The 22,423-nt window shown below is 31.0% G+C and overlaps 1 protein-coding gene across 2 annotated transcripts in view; it reads right to left on the bottom strand.

Moving 5' to 3' along the window:
* Positions 1 to 22,423, bottom strand: part of orb2 (cytoplasmic polyadenylation element-binding protein orb2) — a 382,665-nt gene that overhangs the window by 183,395 nt on the left and 176,847 nt on the right. For both annotated transcript variants that reach the window (XM_075366017.1, XM_075366018.1), the window contains exon 2: positions 20,529 to 20,570. In XM_075366017.1, the coding sequence (XP_075222132.1) occupies positions 20,529 to 20,570 (42 nt within the window). The remainder of the gene's footprint in view (positions 1 to 20,528; positions 20,571 to 22,423) is intronic.

The raw sequence follows: 22,423 nt of genomic DNA, 5'->3' as shown, positions 1-22,423 counted from the left end.
CAACAGTTTAGATTTTTACTTTCCCGTCTAGATAGCGCTGTAGCTCTAGAAGGGTTTATACATAAAGTCGATCGATTATTTAATCTATGATGTCACATCCTAGATTAAATAATTATTTTCTTACTTAAGATTTAAATGTAGAAAATATTTTTTGAATCATGTTATTGCTTTATAAAATCTGTTTGATAATATGATGAATAAATAACCTTAATTTATTTTTACTTTCTCATCTAGATAGCGCTATAGCACTAGAAGGAAAAGTATTGTAATCGATCCAATTTGGGCATCCGGTTTTCACCGGATCTTAACGTTTTGACATCTAAAGAACCCCAAAAAACCGGATGGAATTTTCTGGATGTTAATATTCGTATGTACGTGTGTGTGCTCGGTGTTGGCCTCCACATCATCTTATACAGAACTACTGGACCGATTTTGACCAAACTTGATTCCATTATTAACATAGAAGGTCAAGGAAATGATGTAGAACAAGGTCACCATCAATATCTCGAGATTTCGCCTAATTAAGGTCATATTTTTCTTAGGCAAATTTTTAACAATTACAAAAAAATATTTTTTTGTAAAATCGCACCCCCACACCAAAAAATGCTCTAAACTAGTGGCTAAGTGACCATACTGCGTCAATAGTACCCCTTGTCGCCACAAGGAACGCTAGTGTCACAGTCCGCCATGTTTAAATTTCTCTTTTTCCCTTTGAAAAATTCACTTTTCATTCGTTCACTCGGACAAGAAAATTTGAAATTCCACTGGGTTCTCAACCAAATTATTTTTTACTCTTTAAATACTAATTATCTATTTTATTTTATTTAGTTAATATTTCAAAGGTCGGTATCACTGACGAACAGCTGTTGTAGTCGTCTGCTAAGTTGTGAGTCATAGGTGAGCAGTAGAATTACATAAATGAATAATATTTCAAATGTAAAAAAAAAAGTAACTGGGTCTGGTTGGGTCTCGAACTCGATCGCCCGATTAACTCGATACCCGGTGCGTTAAGTCACGTGCCTATACCAGTCTGCCAACCGTACAAGCGGAATTTTTTCTATGTAAGTTGTGAAATTACAATAGTTTAGTTACTGCCGACCGTTGCCGCTAATACCGCCACACCCGCGCGAATTAAATACGGTATGCACACGCGCTTTAGTTAGAATCACTCAATTAAATAATCGAAAAAATATTATATTTAAATAAAATGATAAATTAAGTTGTACATGTAACGCGTTCATCAGAAACAACCCACAGTTCTGCAACTGTGTTGTCAGCTTTTTTTTAATATGATCAGAAGTGTTTATCTTAAAAAATATTATTTAAACTTTAGAGGGAAAAGATTAAGATCTATTTCCAATAATAACTTATTTATTCAATCGTCTAAAAAATAAAACATTCGTAAATTTATTTATTTATGTTTTTAATAAATAAAATTATCTAATAATAATTTAAAAATAAATAATATGAAGTATAATCATACTTAAATTGTGACGTTTTTACATCATCGTCTAAATAAATGTTAGATATTTTATCACATTTAACATTTGAAAAGTTACGAGTCTACATCCGGAATGTACAGTCATCAATATGACAGATTGTAATAGATGAATAACGGAAAGGTCTCTTGGATATAAATGTAAAAAAAAAACCTATGATATAGAATGTACTCTTCGTTTTTTTCAAAAACTTGCTAAATCAATACTCTCAGTAAATCACGAGTACGAAATAGATAAAATAAAATTTAAGGCGAATAAACAAGAAAATGCATGTTACAAAAATAATAATAACACTAAAAAAGATTTACAAAATAAATAAATAAAAGTTACATACTTTGAGGTAAACTTAAGGAATTTTCAGAATGCATAATTATCGTAATACACTTACGCATTCACAGTTTCTCCCAAAGGAAAGAAAGAATAGAAAACAAGTTAAGAATCCCACAGGATCTAAGACGCACCAGTAGAATAACGAATTCTAGGTCAGGTAAAAGACGATGCTCTTACTGCAACATACGACGAACCCCTTCTCTGCCCATTCGGTATCCTAAACCACATGAAAGCTCCAGATATCCGGTATGCAAGATGTGAAACGGTAAGAACCAAGAAGCACTACATCTTTCAGAATAAGAAGATATCTTTCTCTTGTGGGCTGTAAATGTAGTAGGCAACAACACGTAAATAACAACACTTCCATTGTAATAGTAATAAACTATTCGTTCGTCTAAATCAATTCAAAAAAAAAAAAAAAAATAATAATAATAATCCTAATAACTTTATCTATTACTTCAAATATTTCAAAATGAACTATATAAGGTATAATATTAAAGAACATTACTTGGAATAAATATACGTATAATCAAACTAAATTCACAAAAATGAAAAAAATAAGAAAAATTAGAAAGGCATTTTACATATATATATACATTTTATATATATATATATATATATATATATATATATATATATATATATATATACATATTAAGCAACTTGTAGTAACTAACTGAATCATCAACGCCCAGAAAAATTATTGAAGATAACTCGATAAAAATCTGTATTCATGTTGTTGCGATGTAAGTGCACACTAAGAAAGGAGTTTTTGAAATTCCGAGTTTGACGGGTTAAAATGGAGTAACAATCAAATTTACTATCTTTTCAATTCCTCGGTAACAAATGAAGATATTAACTTGATTTTTGATGTGTGTATGTAATCTTCATAAAAATATCTAGATTTTTGAAATTCTGAGTTTAAAGTTTAAAATTGGACTTTGGATTTTTTTTGAAACCCGGTTATTTTATTTGTAATTTCTCGGTAATATATATCAACTTGATATTTGGTGTGGATAATTTTCATGTAAAAACTAATTTCTAGATTTTTCGAAATTTGACCTTGAAAGGGGTGAAGAATTATAAAAAAAAATGTTAACAGTGATTGAAAATTTTCCCCATTTCCGACTATATTAAACAAGATATTCACTAGATGGGATTTGTAAATACTCTTCAGATAAATATCTAAAAACCATTTTAGAGTATTTTGGATTTCGATTTTTTTAAGGGGTGCGACGATGTAAAGGTGGCTCAAAAAACAGCCACTATTACTGAATGTGCAACGCGACTGGCTACACCTGCCTTCCATTACTTTAACGAAAAAAACAAAATAAAAATAATTAAAAAGTTAAAAAAAAAAGAGAAACGAATACGATCACCTAGTGGTGTTTGTCGGATAACGCTAAGATCCGGGTAAAATACAGTTTTATCCGTACATTGTACGGGTAACCAGTTTAACTAATATTTTTAAGTTGGAAACAGACTGTTTTGAAACCCACATTCTTAGATCACTCAAAGTTTCGGGACCTGCACTGACCTAACTGTTATTCTGAATAAATTACAAAACACTTATATTTTGTAAATTGAACAGGCTTTAATTTTTATTTATCATTATTATTTTCAAAAACATGGATTTAATGAACCCAGCAGGTCCAAAGGGCAGAACCCTCTGGCTAAACAAAAAGGGCGAGCGAAGCGAGCCATGACCGGCTAAATATCTCCTGACCGCGACGGGAAAGGCAACTAATCATATAACGCGGGCGACGGGGATGGTCTATTTTTTTGGGGTTGCAAATATTCTTCAGATATATATATATAAAAAACATTTTCGAAGTTTTATTAATTTCGATTTTTAGGGGTGTTGTAGTAACTGTCAGTGTGACGGGAATGGCTGAACGCCTCCGGTTACTTGGCTAAAAAATTTTAAATAAAAAAAATTGACTCCAACGCAAGTGACCGTATAGCGCCGGCAAAGCTCCGACGGAGGGATGCTAGTATATATATATCTTATATAAATATGAAAATTTATCTGCTTGTTTGCAAAAGCAATAGACCGACTGCTTTCAATTTTTCAGGATACATCGTGTTATTCCAGGAAAAGTTTTAAGTCATAGCTCGAAGTCCTAACCCCTTGGGGGTTTGATATTAATTAAAGAAAAAAAATTAATTTTTTTATTATTCATTATATTTCTGTTACCATGACTACAGAAATAAAATGAAGTAAAAGGATTAATTTTTTTTCTTTAATGAATATTACAAAGTACCTTATATTTACATAGCATTATATTTACATTTTCACAACCATGAGGATAACGAACGCGTCGGTGGTCGCTAGACGGTCGGACAAGCGAAGCGAGCCCTGATCAGCTAGTATATATATGTATAAAGAAGAGTCCTGAATGAACGGTTTATCAAAGCACAAATCAATCCTCTTAACTAGGTACATTTTGGATTTTTATAACGTAGGCATCTACTAGGAGAAATTCTGTAAAACTGAACGAAAGAAAGAGAAATTCTGAAAATCTGAATAGTGTACCTGAATCTGAGTAGTGTATCTGAATAAAGGGAGGGCACATTAAAAAAAAATCTACATCTCAGGAACCGAAGGTGCTACAATCGTAAAAATTGCTATTTTGATTCTTCTTTAAAAACAAATTGACATGTATTACCCCAACTTTGAAAAGACCATTTATGAAATGGCATAGGAGGGGCAAAAATAGCTATATGAAATTTTTATACTTCAGGAACTGAAGGTGTTATAATCTTGAAAACTGGTATCTACACTTCTAATTATTATTTAAAAATTATTTCATAATCTTTCAAAAATTTAATATGAGGGGTACTAAGGGGAAACTTTTTCACAAATTATAAGAACTCGAAGGTGGTGGTATTTTGTCTTTTCTAAAAAAAAGGGACATTTTTAATTATTTTGAAAAATACGATTTGGATAGCAAGGGGGCGGAACAAACTTTTACGACGATTCTAATTCTTAATATGTAATGAATAATGATTGTATTCCAAGAGACTACTACAGTCCACTTCCCCATCGTTTTCATCGTTCAAATTCGATGCGAAATATTGTTACTTTGTCGCTCAGCTTATTTTTGAGTACACACGAGTTTCAGTTTATTACATGCTGGATATTTTTCCACTTGGTTTTCTTTTCATTGCCTGTACATCCTGACCCCGTAGGGAAAACACCCTCCGCCAGACCCAACCGTTCCGAGCCCTTACGGGCTTTACCGGAGATCATCTTCGAAACCTCGGCTTTTGACATATTCCAGTCCGTTTCGGCCAGGATGCCACGAGTGACATTCCCATCGATGTACTACTATTTAATGAACTCAAAAAAATCTCACACAGCTCACCAAGTCTTAAGCAAGACTGAAAATACCTAACTAACAAAGAAGTTGTACTACCGACCCGTAGAAGGAAAATGTGAGTTCAACATATAACATGAAACATAAAAATATTACATGAAACCATAACAACACAGTAACATTAAAACAAAACAAAACAAGAACGACAACAACAAAAACATAATTTATATAACAAAATATCAACAAAAATAGAATAAAAACGAAATCTTAGCAACGGCTCTAGATCCCTCAGCAATCGTTTTCTTTGCTAAGTATACTACAAAACTCTCCACTATTGCCCATTCGGCCTGGCTCCTCCAGTTTACACGGAGATCCAACGCCAACCCGATAAGATCAAGCCGACAGATGGTCTCCGTACGCATTAACTCGTATTTCGAGCACTGACAAAGAACATGGTAGGTGTCGTCCAATTGTCCACACTGAGGACACACCCAAGAATTTACCAGGCCCGATTTCTGCAGTCTGTCCCTAAAAGCATCATGGCCGGAAATAAATTGCGTCACATTAATAAACAATTGCGTTTATTAGGGTGCACCCATGAGGCGTCCCGCAAACCAACAACATTTGAAGAGAGATCATGCGTATAACGCCCACCATTTGTCTCATCCCAACTGGCCACAAGGCATTGCCATGTTGTTAAATTACTCGAACTTTATCCGAACTTTTGAACCTAACATACTTTATACGCTGGCCTGCCATCGAAACAAGGACACGTCGACTCACTGCCAAACGACCTTTGATCCCACAGCTCAAGCATCCAGCAAGCCCGAGTGGCTCGGAGCCCAGTGTCTGTACAATTCTAAGGTCCTATTAAAAACACTACATGTGCTATTAAAAACACTATCTAAACGCGAACAATAACGGATTGATTTATATTCTATACGTTAAATGTTGTGCCATCTACTGACAAAATCAAAAGCCATAAAATCGAACGATAAAAGATTATTTGTAGTAAATTGAATTTTGTATATAAGATTATTAAGAATGTTTTAATGGTCATTACTCCAGCTGAAGAGAAAACCACTAATGTAGTTAGCAAAAAAGGTACGCAAATAGATTTTTTATAGTATTTTTTACTCGTCTAATATAACCCATCATCCGCCAACACTAAATACCATTAGTCACAAAATCTCAGTTTATGAATATTCCCAGGATAAGCGGACCACTAGAAACAATCTGACGAAACCAAAATTCTCGTCAAAGTAAAGAGATCGGTTTGTCAATACGCTCACTAAAACATCAATCTGTAAATTATGGTAGAATTTTAACAATAATTAATTTTCTTTCAAAAACTTATTCTAAGTACAGATCCAAAATCTATTCGAACTCAGCCGGGAGTAATAGGTAGTCTGTTTATATTGTTTCATGAACAAACAAAATATTTATTTTAACTAAACTTGTACGTTATTCCATACATAATTACATTTAACATACGTACTAGTGACTAGCTACATTAAAAAGAAAAGTAAAAAATTTCATAAAAAAAAAAAAGTTAAAATCGTTGAGAATAAACACCAATAAAATTAAATGCATACAAAAAAAAATTAGAAAAAATAAAACCAAATTAAGATGTTAATAACGAATAATTAAGAACTTAAAACGACCTTGGTAAGCTATTAGAACGATTGCTAAATAAACTGACTGAAATATATCTTTAATTTAAAAAATGAAACTATAAAATTTTATATATATATACATATATATATATATATATATTTATATATATATATATATATATATATATATATATATATATATATATAAATTTCAACAGGAAAAATATTGAGTCAAACTTATTTTATTTTTCCAATAAAGTTATTTTTATTTAAAATCAGTCCCAATCAGTACCCAGAACCGTAAGTAAATTTGATTACAATAAACAAATTACATGCAAAGAGAGGTCAGGACCCCACTGAAACTTCTCAACAATTATAAATGCTTACACATGTGTATACATGGTAATGTATCAAGTATATAATAAATATAAACGATTACATAAACTGATCAGTCCAAAGAACTCTGATGAAGTCCATAACATAAAAAGCAAGAGTGGCGGATCGCGTACAGGCACTGTGGAACTACTTGTTCGTTCCCTTTTCTAGTTTAGTCTGTGGAAGGAATATGAAAGCGGTTTAGTTGTTTTTTTAAGTAATGATCAGAAGATGGTGGAAAGCAAGGGCTCTTTGATTGCCAAATCTGTCCAAAAACACGCTGGAAGGGCAAAAGAGAATGTAATTAGTAAAAACTAAGTATGTATTTGTTTCTGTGTACATAGAAATTTAAATTAAGCACCAGTGGATTATATGGTTTTTAAGCGAACATTTTATTAAGTTATCTAATAATACTTTTTTCCTCTGCTCTCCTGGGTTTGTTCTGCAATCAAGCATGAGAATAATACTAAATATAATTATTAGTATTATTATTATTATTATTATAATATAGTATATCATTTTTATTAGTCTAATAAAATCAAAAAATATTATATGTATTGACATTTTATTATTTATTTATTCCAGGAAGAGGTATACGGTTTCCATTACAAAACAGATTTTAAAAATTATTAAAATCAGATGATGTATAACAGTTGTTCAAATTGAATAAAACAAGTTATAATTAGTCAGTTATATTCATGCCTAATTACCAAACTGTTTTTAATTATTCTAGTTCTAATTACGATCTGTTTTTAATCATTTTTACCCGCTATTTTGTATGAATAAAAAATATGGTTTATCTGAAATCGAAGTTTTTATTTGAAAGCCGCCATTTTGTTTCTATATATCCTAGAAGGTTGAAAATTTCACAATACTATTCTAGAACCTTCGTTAAAAGGTATGTAAAGTTTCAATAGAATCGGTGAGAGAGTGGGAAGTCCGAAATTGGAGAATGTCAATATTCTCTAATGAATGTCGACACATACATAGGTGGAAGACTGAAATATTTGCTTATATTATTGTACATTCGGACCTTTGCCAGTATATATCGACAAACACAGATAAGCTTTGGTAGGAGGTCGAAACGATAACTAGAAATTAAAAAAGTCACCCAATATCAATCTCTAAGGTAATTAGATTACGAGAAACCCTTCGAAAAAAAACGGAAGTTTAAATTTAAACCAAACATAACCTACGCTCGCTAAATTTGTCTAATTAACGTTAAATATACAAATTATCTACGTTATTCTTCCACATTGGAGGCGATAATCAAATTCACCGCATTTAAAAAAAGTTTAATCAAATTTTTAGTATTTGATAAACTGAAAGTGCCAATCATGATACACAGAATATGTTAACTGCATGAATGAACGATAACTATACAAATACTGGTCAGATGGTATGCCCTTTGTTCATTTTTTTATAAAAAATATTTTTATTCAACTTTCAACATGCTGACTGTCAACATATACCCGTGAAGGTGTGAATAATCAAATATTTCGGTCTTTCACCGATATATTTGTTATGTTTCGACATTCGCCGGAGTATATCGACATTTGTCAGATATCGATCTTTCTCGGTGACATATACATATACGCGTATATATATGAAATTATATATAAACATAAAATGTAAAAAAATTAGTTTCAATTTCTTTTTCATCTGAGCAGAGAGCACTACAGCTTATCAACATTGCAAATATTCCTTATAATACAGGAAACCTTGAACACTTTATACAGTCAAACCTCTCTAATTCGAATCTCAAGGGACCAATACATTTTTTCGATTTAGAGAGTTTTCTATGTAGAGAGGTAAAATAATGAAACTCAAAAGTTGTGCAGAAAAATTTCATAATTTAATAAAACTTTATGTTAATTTATAATAATGTACTACAGTAGTAAATTACGTTAGAAAAGACAAAATGTGTATAGCATTATGTAAAAATAAAGAAAATGAAATACAGTACAATACCTTTAATTAATTTTTGAAAAAAGTCTGTAATTCTTTTTTTAGTTTTCTTCTGTCAGATTTAAAAATCAAGGGTATTTTCAATCTTCACTAATGCACCAAATATACCATCTCTTCTACTTCACGTTAACTGTCGAAGAATGTTCGAAGGTTATCATTGTCATTTCGCGTTTTTTGCTGTAATTGTAATTTCTACTTATAGACTTCTTCATCGGAATCCTTATGAACGGTTGCAGGATGACACAGACACTATGATATCATCATCAGTTAGAATTGCACTAACTGCAATATCATCATCAAATTGTGCGAACAAATCAAATGAAATTTCGTCCATACTAATGTTAACATTTTTACAAATTACAGTCAATTCTTTTTCTTAAATTGGGGAAGGACCGAGAAATTCATCTTCATTTTTTCCGGATGAAAATCGAAAAGTTTTGAAGCAAATATCAATTGTTTCTGGGCAGATATTCCTCCACGCTTTGTCAGAGAAGGAATAATACCGAATATTATTCATCATACAGTGACACCGTGAACGTAGTTTTGTTATCGAATACGGCGACCGGCCATGGAAATAAACAGTAGGAAGTTGATTAACAATGGGCATACAGTACCGGATAAAATTCACAGTCTACACTAACGATCGCTATACACTATTAAACTGAATTTAGTGCTATCTATGCGTCTTTGGAAATCGTGTACAGTATGTAAACTGTTTATTTAAAACTTTTTTTCAAAGAAATAATATGTATATCAAGACCTCGAAATTTTGGAATAAAGGAAGTGATTTAATTCGATTTGAAGAGGATTTTTCAAAAGTAAATATTCGATTTAGGGAGTTATTTGAATTAAGAAGGTTCGGTAAAGGGAAATTTGACTGTATTTTATCATTACAGATTATGACTGAGTAGTAAATATCATTACTTTTAGAGAAAGCGACTATGATCTGTATAATTTGTACATAAATGTTTAAAACAGTTTTCAACTAATAAGAGATCGGGATAAAAAGAATAAAGCAACAAGTAAAATATAATTCTTTCTATTTTGAAAATGCAACTTAGATAGCGCGGCAATGTCGAAAGAAAAGTCATGATTTATTTTTGATAAAAACAACTACAAAACTAGCAATACATATTTTAAAATAAATAGAATAAGATTTTAAGTACAATAATAAAGATGGAGGAAAAATTAGTAGGTATAATAAAATATCAAATCCGAAATAAATACGTAATTGAATGCTGACGAATAAAAGTGGACGTTTATATAAATAGACGATAATAACGTAAAAAGATAAACGGGATAGAATGAATGTATTATAAAGATATAAGATTTAAAGCGATCAACAATAACACTAGACGGAACGACATCAAATGGAAGGAAACTAGCTAGTTAAAGTGGTAATGTCGTAAAATAACTTAATGGATAGATTTATTATGGAAGGGCAGTAATAAAACTTCGAAATTGCTTTCAAAATCTGTTTTGCACAAAGTAACTTGTCTATCTCTCCCTTACACCATGATCCGTTTACTATTTCGTAATTAAATTATACGCTACGTCAAATTATTTCTTTATCATTAAAGATTTTACTTAACATACAGTAATTTATATATATCGATCGTTAAATTTATAACACCTGTACTTAATGATTTTATTAAATGACTTTCTATTAACCCATTCTACGTAGGTGAATATCACTAATATTAGAAATGATTGATATTCAATGAGATTTTTTATGTCCTAGTTCAAAAGAAATTTCGCTTTTAGGAATAACGGGCATGGAATTTTGTTATTTATTGAAAATTTTACAAAAAAAAAAACGGGAAAGAGTTGTTACTCAGGCTAAAAGCGGCCTTCGTCCTAGACAAACTAGTTAACGGGAAAATTAAGTGTAAAGCTCCACTTAAAGTGTACGGGTAAAAATATATGAGGAAAAAATTATTCTAGCCTTTTGAAATACAAATCATGGTATCTCTTTTCCCCTTAACCAATTGTAATCAAAACTAACGCTATATATAAAAATCCTTTAGACTAGTCAAAATGATTAAACTGACAAAAAAAATAATAGTAACCCGAATAAATAACCAAAGTAATAAAATTAAGGTAATGGAATCATCAAATTAAAACAATAATGCGACAGAATCCAGAAACGACAAAAAGAAAAAAACGGGTATTTGTCCCCATTTGTTTATGGGGTTTGAATAAAACTCAATAACATCAAAAAGTATTTTAAGTATGGGAAAAAATTTATCAACCCGTCGAGTAAAATTTTGAGATACGGGACCCATAGAATTAATATCTCTCTGAACTCTTGAATGAACGTGACCAAAAATAAAAGATATCGATGTACCTATACATCGAAAGTAATTTCATCAGAATCAGTCCATCTAGAGATATCAAGCAAAATAGGTCAGCATATACAAAGTTTCCCCGCAAATAAACGGAGAATTTTTCAGGTCATATATTCTACTGGTTAAAATAATGAAAACTGGTCATACAAAGATAGGTCTGGAAATGCTTTGTTTTCGAGTTACAGCTAGAGAAACATTTCGCCCGGATTTCAGTTCTTCTAATAAAAAGAAGCCTACTGTAACTTTTGAGACCCAAATTAAAAAGTAAAGTTGATGGATTCTCATGTAATTTGAGGTAGAAAATAAGATAAAACATGTCTCAGAAACTGTAACTCCAGAAGTTTTTAAGATATCCAACGTAAGTGCAAAATCGGTGTCGAAAAACAAGTTGTACTGCAGTTTAGGAAAGAACCACAGTTTTAGCATTTCAAGAGATTGCACTCCAGACATACATGCTTCCGCGAAATAGAACGATCCGTAAACTTGCCTTCGGGATACGGCACACAAAACATTCAGTTTTGAGGAGTCTCGTTCACACTGCAATATTTCGTGAGAATCTTCTGATCTCCAGGTACACCCATAGTAAGTTTTTACTTTTCCATTAACATGAAATGTTGATTTCATTCTTTTTTTGCGAAGCTAGCACGTAAACCATAATCTGTAGGCTTTAGAGCTTGTAACAGTTGTAAACGATATGGATGCAGATGTAAGCCTTTCCTTAAAACCCTCCACATAGACATCATTGGAATTCCTAATTTGCGGCTAGCCTTCATAACGGATTTCCTAGGACTACCCACAAATTCACTCAGCACATACGACTCTCTCCGGAGAAGGGCTCCCTCCAAACTAGGGCCCCGTTTTGGCGTATTCCTTCTAGCACCGAAAGGACTTCAGCGGACGGACTGAAGGGGAATCACGCCGAGAGCACCATTCACAAAAGGCTTAGACTCCCACGGTCAGACCCAGTAATCTATTCAAAACGCTGGTCCATACGGACAGGAACGCAAATCACCAAATTCGTCCATAAATAAAACTAATAAACCACTGCAACACGCCCGACTATAGAATCATACAGCAGCAAGGGACATTGTCCAGGCTCTGTGATGTGTAGTGAGAAATGTTGGAACTCCTGCCATTCTTGCGTTCCGATCCGACTACCCACAAAAGACTCTCTTACACGTTCAACATTGTCTTCGGACACATTCGGTCGTCCTGTATTCTAACCTTTATAAATACAGCCAAGCTTCAAATGTAATATTTCTCAAATTTCACGCACATTGATTAATTATACGTAAAATTAAAGAGCCACTCAAACAGTATAGCTGTGCGCAAGTTCATAAACTGTTTCCTGTACTTTCTGCTTAAACGGTTTAGTAGCAAAGATGGCGACTACTTTACAGAAAGCGTTCTATATTTTGCAGTTGTATGAATCTGTAATTACCGTTCAACGTGCGTTAGGTTTGGATTTCCGTTGTGACCCCCCTTCCCCGAGTGACAATAACAATCGTAGATGGTATAAACAATTTAAGCAGAAAGTACAGGAAACAGTTTATGAACTTGCGCACAGCTATACTGTTTGAGTGGCTCTTTAATTTTACGTATAATTAATCAATGTGCGTGAAATTTAAGAAATATTACATAGCTTTAAACCGCAATATTCATTTTGAAACACGCTTTATAATGTATGCACAATAAATATCAGAAATTAATAGCTAAAGCTAAGCAGTCAATTTAGGATGAATAATTTTTTTTTATTGTTTAACTAAAATAGTACATTTATTTAATTCAATTTAGGGCAATCGGGGGAGGCCTGGTCCTTTATTCAAAAACTGAACTTACGTGAAAAACAAACTGTCCTTTAATCTATGAATAAAAGAAAAGTTAAAAGTAAAGAAAAGAAAAACAAAATTATTAACAATAGCAGCTACAATGTCAAAAAAAATAATATACTTTTGTTACGAAAATATTATAAATTTATAAGGAATAATTTTTTGTCGATTTCATAATAGTAGAATGAATTTTACTTCGTAAACTATTTATTGCGGGTAAAAAATTTTATTTCGAAATAAATGTGTTACTTACCGATGAATTTCACCATTATTTACTGATACTTCAAAATTTATAGCGGCCTCTGACTCGCAAAATATGTAATCCGATTATACGAGAAAAGCCTATTATTCCTTCTTTCATTCAACATGTAAAATGTTGTTGCTCTAAACAAATTCATTGGAATATTTTTCCTTTTTTTCTATGTTTAACCATATTACCGTACACTGAATACCTTATTTCCCTGTTTTTATAGTACTAAATATTTTACTTTACTCTGTGTTTATAATCTTTTTCCTTTTTTATACAAAGGAATTAAAAAGTTGCTTCTTGTTAAAGAATTTACGGGAAAAAGAGAGATTAATTTCAAAAAGGACAGAAATTTGTTCATGAATAATAAAAATAAATATATAATAATAAATAATTCTTATTGTCAACTGAAAATTACATACACAATTTTATTCAACATATTTATCCTTGACACAGGTAGCAAGCAAAAGAAACCTTGAGAGCTACCCTGGAGTTCATATCATTATAATAGGATGATTAATAAAAGAACTAATTAAAAATAAAATATTTAACTAAATAAAAGTACATGATTTTAGTAGCATGATAGATAAACATAAAAATTTTAATTGAAAAATTAAGTTACGAAAAAAATACATAGAATCAGAATGTAAAATTATTTAAGTTTACACTGAATCAAATAAAATAAAACACAATTCATAATATTAAAAAAAATGAGGAAAAAATAATTTCATTATGGAGAAATAAAAAAAATGTGTTACAAGATAACGTATGATTATACAACAAGAAATATTCATAAGATAAGACAACTGAATACTAATATGAATTTATACTGCCTTAGCATTTACTTAAAAACGTTCACAGTTTTACATATGTAGATTTTTTAATGTTAAGTATTATATTAATTTATTTTGTTGTATGTTATTTATTATAATAATATGTTAAATTTATTGTTATTAGTGTGGATTATTTTTGTTAATTTAAAATATATATTGTGTTTCACCCATTCATATATTTCTTCGATTAGATTACTGTTTATTATTTGGACGTTAAAATGATCGAAGACTTTGTTAGAAAATATACTGGCGTAATACGAAAATTGACGTTTGCATTTAATTTTGAAAAGAATGTGGTATAAGTAATCGTTCCTGCTGAACGAGTATTGTACGGTGTATTTTTATATTCAAATTCATTTCTATATTTGTTTATGTGTAGTATTACTATCTTGACTTATATTTGTCTCAAAGGAGGTACTTTAAATTCTTCAAATAAGCTTATATCGGGATATAATCTTGATCTACCGAGAAGTGCTCTAATTAATTATTTCTAGAGTATAAATATTTTATTAGATGGGTATCATATGTGTTACTCCCCATACCTCGATTGCATATTGAAAAAGTGAATGACCATATGAAAAATATATAATTCTTATTATTTCAAGATCTTTAATTTTGTTTATTTTGTAAAATGTATGAATAAGGTATTTTAGTCTTGATGTTAAATACCGTACGTTGACATTCCACTTCATATGATCGTCCAATATTATTCCAAGATATTTAATCCACTTGACTTCGTCTATTGATTGACAACGGCAGTTACTGCTTTTCTATTCGTTATTATTTAATGAACATGTATGTAGTTTTAGTTGAAATTCACGAAAGGACTTGCCTGTTTCAGTAGGCGAGAATGACATATATTTCGTCTTATTTAGGTTGAGCGTAAGAATATGGGTTTCAAACCAAGATTTTGCCATAAGTAATGCACGGGTAGCGCTCTTATATACTTCATCGACGTCTCGCCCGAAAAAAACCAAATCTATGTCATCTGGGAAAGATACTATGGTACGGGTAAGAAGGTTCAGTTTTAAAAGCTCGTTGACATATATTAGAAAAAGTATTGGTGAGAGAACAATACCTTGTGGTAGTCCGAAGTTTGAGAATTTTCTGTGATCACTGACATTAATTAAATTAAAAATTTGAGTTCTACCCTTAAGGTAGTTTTCAAACAGCTCTTTTACTGGTCCTCGTATACCGCACTTATTTAGTTTATGTATTAAAGTTTTGTAAGGAATTGTGTCAAATGCCTTAGCAAAATCGAGAAATATTGGTATAGTCCTATTATTTCTATTAAAATTATTGTTAATTATTCTAGTTAAATGTAAAACCGCATCTTTTGTTGATTTCCCAGCTTGAAAACCGTAGTGATTTTTATGAATAAAATTATTTGTATCCAGAAACTTTATTATTCGGCTTTTTAATATCTTTTAAATTATTTTGGAAAAGTTACTTAACAGACTAATAGGTCTGTAATTTTCCGGGTTTCTTTTATCTCCCAATTTATGTAAGCGATTATTTTGGTTATTTTAAATTTATAAGGGAAATATCCTTCAATAAAACATCTATTTATTATGTGTTCAAATGATTTTGCTATGAAGTTACTTATTTCTTTTTAACAAGAAGTATTAAAGCGACCGATTCCAGGTGACGAGTTATTTTTTAAATCTGTTATTACAATTTAATATTTCAGTAATTTTTGTTGGGTTAAGGAACAGGCTATTAATAGATGGTGGGGTTAACGAAAGAGGCAGTTTTAAGTTATTTGTATTTTTTAATATCGTATTTGCGATATATAAACTTATTTATTTATTAAATTTATATTAAGCGTTGGATCAAACTACAAAAATAGGTAAAGCATGGTCTAGTCAAATTTTCCTTGTGATACGTCATAGGCCAAAAAGAAAAGTTAGTTAACAAAAAATGTATATCAATTTTTTTTCTATAACCGTTTATATCTTGTGATAGTAATCGTTGAACTATTAAATTTTATTAGCTGTTTAATAACTAATTATCGAAGTCGAAGGTTATGGGGTTCAAATTCTAATAAAGGTGGGATCTGAATACAAAAAAGTGGATATTGATGTGCTTTCATGGTTTGGGTTAAATTAACCACATATCTCAGGAATGGTCGGTCTGAGTATGTATACAAGAATACGCTTCATTATATTTTACATATTATCCTCATCTAATTGGGTCGTTTGTAGGGAGGGGGGTTGCTTATTGTTCACAATTTGACAGATTGCAACGTACAAATTAGAAATAGAACGAATTTTTTATTAATATCTGATTATTATTGTAATTATATTTTTTCCGGTTATCAATATTTAATTGATAAAGAATTACAAAATACTGTCCACCCAAATATTTGATATACAGAGATTTTCACACGATAACCATTTAAAAAAAAATAATCGCAGGACTTAAAATCAGATATATACTCAAAAACTACTGATTCAGAATTTCCGGGAATAATTTTATTTACCTGGATTAGAATTTTGCACTAATTAACCGAATAAAATGCAGTTAGAAAAATATTTTTTTGTGACTCTGTTGTCAGATCAAAAAAGACACACCTATTCTAAATCACAGATTAAATTCTGAACAAAAAAATAGCTGCTAAAATGTAAAAAAGGGCTAAACAATTAAGTAACGAAAATTTAATGCTTCAATTGTGAAAATGAAAAATTTACCTTTTTTAATTATTGTTAATATATAATAAATTTGTACATTCACTCTCTCTTCTCTGTATGTGCAGGCGCGCGCAATTTCTGACGTATGTAGTATAATAAATATGTCTATTTACTTCAAGCTGTATAAAAATGGTTAAAATAATCTATCTCGCGTAACCGTCATTATACGAACGTCAAATGAAAAAAAATGTCGACGTACATTACGGACACATCGAATTAAGTTGAAAAATATAGTACTAATATAGAAGAAAATTAAATTACAGCTATACAAACTATTCGTCCCCAACACACACACACGCGCGCGCAGATATAAATTATTATTACTTCTCTCGGTGTAATTAGAGTTTGTTTACTTCGTCTAACGAATAAAAGTAATACAGGAAGAAAATTTTTATTTTTACGAGAGGTTTTATTGGAAATTCTTTTTTCAAAAAATAAATCGTGAACGTTGAAGCCGTAGATACAAAACGGTTTTACAACCTAACTCGAACAATATTTAAACAACAACGTAATTTTAATTCAATTCGGTTTTTTCCATCATTTATTTAACATCAAATAAAATATTAATGCATACAGAGAGACGCGAGCGTGCGTGCGTACTTACTACTGCCGTGATAAGTATATAATTTTTAGATCATAAAATCTACTATTAAATCAACAACATAAACAACTGAATTCTGTATAAATTATTCACCGAATCCGTTCGTCGTATTATAAAATTTCCTCGTTAAATCTTGAATATTAAAATTTTACAAACATTATAATAAAAGGAAATATTTTAAAGTAAAATATTTCTTCTAAGGTAAAATTTTCCCTTGTTAAAATTTAAATATTAGTAATCCATTTTTATGTCACCTTTACTTTTGAATTTATTTTGTAGAAAATTCTCCAAAAAAATACCAAGCTTATGGATTAATATTAACACCAATAAATTCAATTTATATGTAAATTTTAAATAAATATATTTATCGAAATAAATAAATAATAACAGATAGTAGAGAAGAAGAATGATAAAAAAGAAAGAACGGTGACAGAATTTCAAATCCAATCGATCGCGTCACATAAAATCAAAGCATTATTTTTACTATTCATTCCAAATATTTATCAGGTCAAATATCTTTAGAAGGAGTGTTCAACATCAATCATAGCGAACAGCTTCTTCACACTACACTACACCAGAGCTGTTTTTTTATTAATATATTGAAATTCAACTGTACAGCCAACACGCGGAATATACATAGTGCGACGCGAAATAACTTTCAGGACATATTCTACTGGTGAAAATAATGAAAAAATTTCACATAAACATAGGTCTGGAAACGCTATGTTTTCCAGTTACGACTAGCGAAAGCTTTCACCCGGATTTGAGCTCTTTTAATAAAAAGAAACCCTATTATAATTTTTGGGACCCAAATTAAGAAATAAAGTTAGCGGCTATATGTGTATTTTGAGCTGGAAGATAGGATAAAAGAGGTCCCAGAAATGTAAATCCAGTAGTTTTTAAAATATCCGACAAAAAACACAAAATTCGGTATCGAAAATGCGAGTTTTTTTAGGTTTGTAATAAAATAGCTTTGTTAAATGACTAATAAACGCGGAAGATTTTATCAAAACTTGTAGAGAATTTAATGCTGAGAAAAATGAATGGAAATACAACCAATAAAAGGAAATAAAACCTTTCAAAAATCAGTTTTTTATTGAAACAAAACGGACGGAAAATCGTATTTTTTTTGTTGTATCTAATAAACATTATTTTTTAACATTCTTCAGTATATCAGTATTTACGAACGAAAGAGTCATTCCAACGTGTTCGTTTTCTATTGAACGCCATGTAAATCATCGTGTTAATGACGAACATCGTGTGATTCAGCGTAGCCCAGGCACTGCACTAGTACAAGGAGAATTTCATGTCGCATTGGTTTGTCAAAATATAAGTGTGGCGCGTCCTACGGAAAGAAAAATTGATCCTTTCCGCCTGCAGAAGGTTCAAAATTTGCATCGAACAGATTACCCCCAGCGATTAAACTTCTGTCAATGGCTTCTAGAAAACGCTGTTTAGATAAATTCAATTTTATTTACTGATGAAGCCTGTTTTTATGAGAAATCGAGTCTTCAATTCTAAAAATAGTCATTCATGGAGCGAAGACAATGCAAATCATACTGTAGAAACTAGTTTCCAACATAGATACACGTTAATGTTTGGAATTGCATAATTAATGTAAAATTCTGGGACAATTTGTTTTCAATAAAAATCTTACAGGAGATGCTACGTCCATTTTTTTACCGTTTTTTTTTTTTTTGAGGATGTACTTTTACAAACTAGATTGGAAATGATTTTCCAGCACGATGCTGAAACGCAACATTTTTCTTTAATACCTAGAAATCATGCTAATTTCTTAAATTGGATTGGACGCGGTGGACCGATCGATTGGCCTGCACTTGACTTAACGCCACTAGATTACTTCATTAGGGGCCATACGAAAACTATAGTATATCGACAAAAAGTTAATACTAAACAAGAGTTACTCGTTAAAATACGAAATGATCTTGAATTTATACGAAATGATCCTGAAATGATACGAAATCCACCGGAAATATTTTACATCGGGCAGAGTGGTGTGTGTACTTTGTGAAGCACGGAATTTCGAACAATTACTGTAACTGAGGTTTGTTATTCTGTTACCATTTATCATTTCATGTATTTTTTTTATTTTTGTTTTTTTTTGTTTTGCTAAATTAAAAATAATGTTTATTAGATTTTTATCTATTTTTCGTCTGCTTTGCTTCAATAAAAAAACAACTTTTATAAGATTTTATTTTACTTTTTACTGGATATATTTACATTGATTTTCTCAGAATTAAATTCTCTACAATTTTTCTTAGTAAATCTTCCGCATTTATTAGCCATTTAACAAAGCTATTGTATTACAAACAAAAAAAAAACGTTTTTTAACAACGAATTTCGTGTTTTACATGAGATATCATAAAAACTACTGGAGTTACAGTTCTGGAACCTGTTTTATCCTATTTCCCAGCTCAAATTACTTTATTTGTTAATTTGGGTCCCCAAAAATTACAGTAGAAATTTTTTTTATTAGAAGACCTGAAGTCCGGGATAAATTTCTCGTTAGCCGTATAATTCGAAAACGAAGCGTTACCTGACCTATGTTTATATGAACTTTTTTTCATTATTTTCACCAGTAGAACAAACATATCCTGAAAGTTTTTCCGTTTCTTAGTGGGACAGCCTGTACAAATGGGCGAAAATTTTATTGGATTTACTGGAAATTTTATTTTGGATTCGTTACCACTAAATGTCATTCGAACCGAGCCGTTATCGTATTATTTCTACTACAAAATGAAAAAAAAAAATTAAGTGATAAAATTATAAATTACTAATAGAATTTAGTCAGCTGTGAAAGTATTTAAAACAGACTAAATATTCGTAATTTAGTAATAAAACTGGAACTTACCATGAAGGGCCAAGGACTGAAGAGCATTCGTATTGATGTAACCTGTAAATCAAATAAAAAATACTTAATTATTTTTTATTACTTTAAACAAATGTTATTGTAATTACGAGGTTTTCATACGTGTCAACTTCTTAAAATTGATAATAAAATTTAAAAGTAAAAAAAAAATAATTCATACATGAATAGATGAAAACATCCGGAAATAAGCGATTAAAAAATTAATGTGCACATAAATTGTACATCTGAAACAAAAATCATAATCTAAGAATCTGCGCCTGCTTTTACAAAATATAATTTCTAGATACAATATAGACTTGTTTTATAATACTTCATACAAACCAATACCGATATTATATCAACGAAATTTATATTCATGTGCTTCGATTGATTTTCCGTTTGCGATTATTACGTCTTTTTATATACGCCACCTACAGGTCCATTCAAGTACCACATAAGTATGATCACGTATTTTGGCGGAGATTCAAAAAAGCGTCTAAGGAATTAAGTATTTGGATGAAATTATTCAAACGATAAGTTATTTGGCGGAGTTAATATGCTTCTTTTTGACGATATTGTGCAGCTGCCATCAGTCAAAGGCGGTTGGTATTTTGTTCAACCTCCTTGGTGCGAAGCAGAAATAAATTTGTGGCACCGGTTTTCACTTTGTGAGCTAACAATAAACAATAAGACAAAGAAATGAAACGGTGTTTATCGATTTATTACGTAACTTGAGTTTTGGCGAAGTTACAACTGGCCGATTGGAAATGATTTGTGAAAAAAGGAGGGTACCATTAACAGACCAATTTATACATGAAAATGCTGTAAGAACTTTTTCAATTATTAAATTAGTCGATGAATATAATCTTAGTATGATTGATGTGATATCAAAAACGAAAGAGTTTATCTTATTAATATTTATTGATAAATTACGAGCAGCTATATGGGAAACCCCCCCCCCCCCCGAACTGTTACCGGTAAATGTCAATAACTGTGGTGGGCCTGTGGGTACAATCGGAAAAGGGTTCAAGAGTTAAGTTAAGGCGTAACATATCCGACTTCTGATGGTTTAATTAACAGTGCTACGGGAATTGTAAAGAAATTCAAACAGCCTGCCGCCTACGAAGGACCAACTGGAACGGGGGCAAGTTACCAAAGGCTGTGCTAATAAAAATCGATGACGAAACAAAAGGTGGAAAAATTAAAGATGAAGGTGGTTGTGTACCTGTTACACCAGTAAGTACGCTACCAAAAGATATAGGAATGGATGTTACCTTTATGTTGAGCTGCAACGGTGCACAAATTGCAAGGTATAACATTAAGCATAGTTGTAGTAGATTTAGGGAAAAAAGTATTTGCAATAGGACAAGTTTATGTTGCTCTAAGTCGAGTCAGAAGCTTAGATGGTTTAGCGTTGAATGATTTAGATCCACGTAAAATACTGAATAGCCCACACGATACAAAAGCACTTCTGAAATGGAAAGATTGAGAAACCTTGCACAGGATTGAATAATGGGCTACAGTTTCCTTAAGGCGTCGATTATTAATGAATGAAATATCAACAGTGTTACGAGTATTTTGAAGAAATTTAGTTATAAAACCTTGCGGGAGAACGCAAAAGACCATGTAATGTGATGCACGTATACAGAATTATAAGATTCCCACTATCGATACCCATGCTATATATATATATATATATATATATATTTATTGTAAATATAATACACATTATATACGGGTTGAAAGGTTTAAGAGGAGATATCTCAACTTTTTATGATTTATTAACGGTGCTACATATCTTGTGCAGAAACTTACATTACCTAACCTATAGGAGATCAATAACATCATCTAACGTAACGCATACATTTAGAATATCAGGATTCCCACTGTCCCTAACT

Source organism: Lycorma delicatula, chromosome 5 (assembly GCF_047948215.1).
Source record: "Lycorma delicatula isolate Av1 chromosome 5, ASM4794821v1, whole genome shotgun sequence".
Lineage (NCBI taxonomy): Eukaryota > Metazoa > Arthropoda > Insecta > Hemiptera > Fulgoridae > Lycorma > Lycorma delicatula.
The sequence above is the reverse complement of the archived record's forward strand: the minus strand, read 5'-3'. Positions and strand labels throughout refer to the sequence as shown.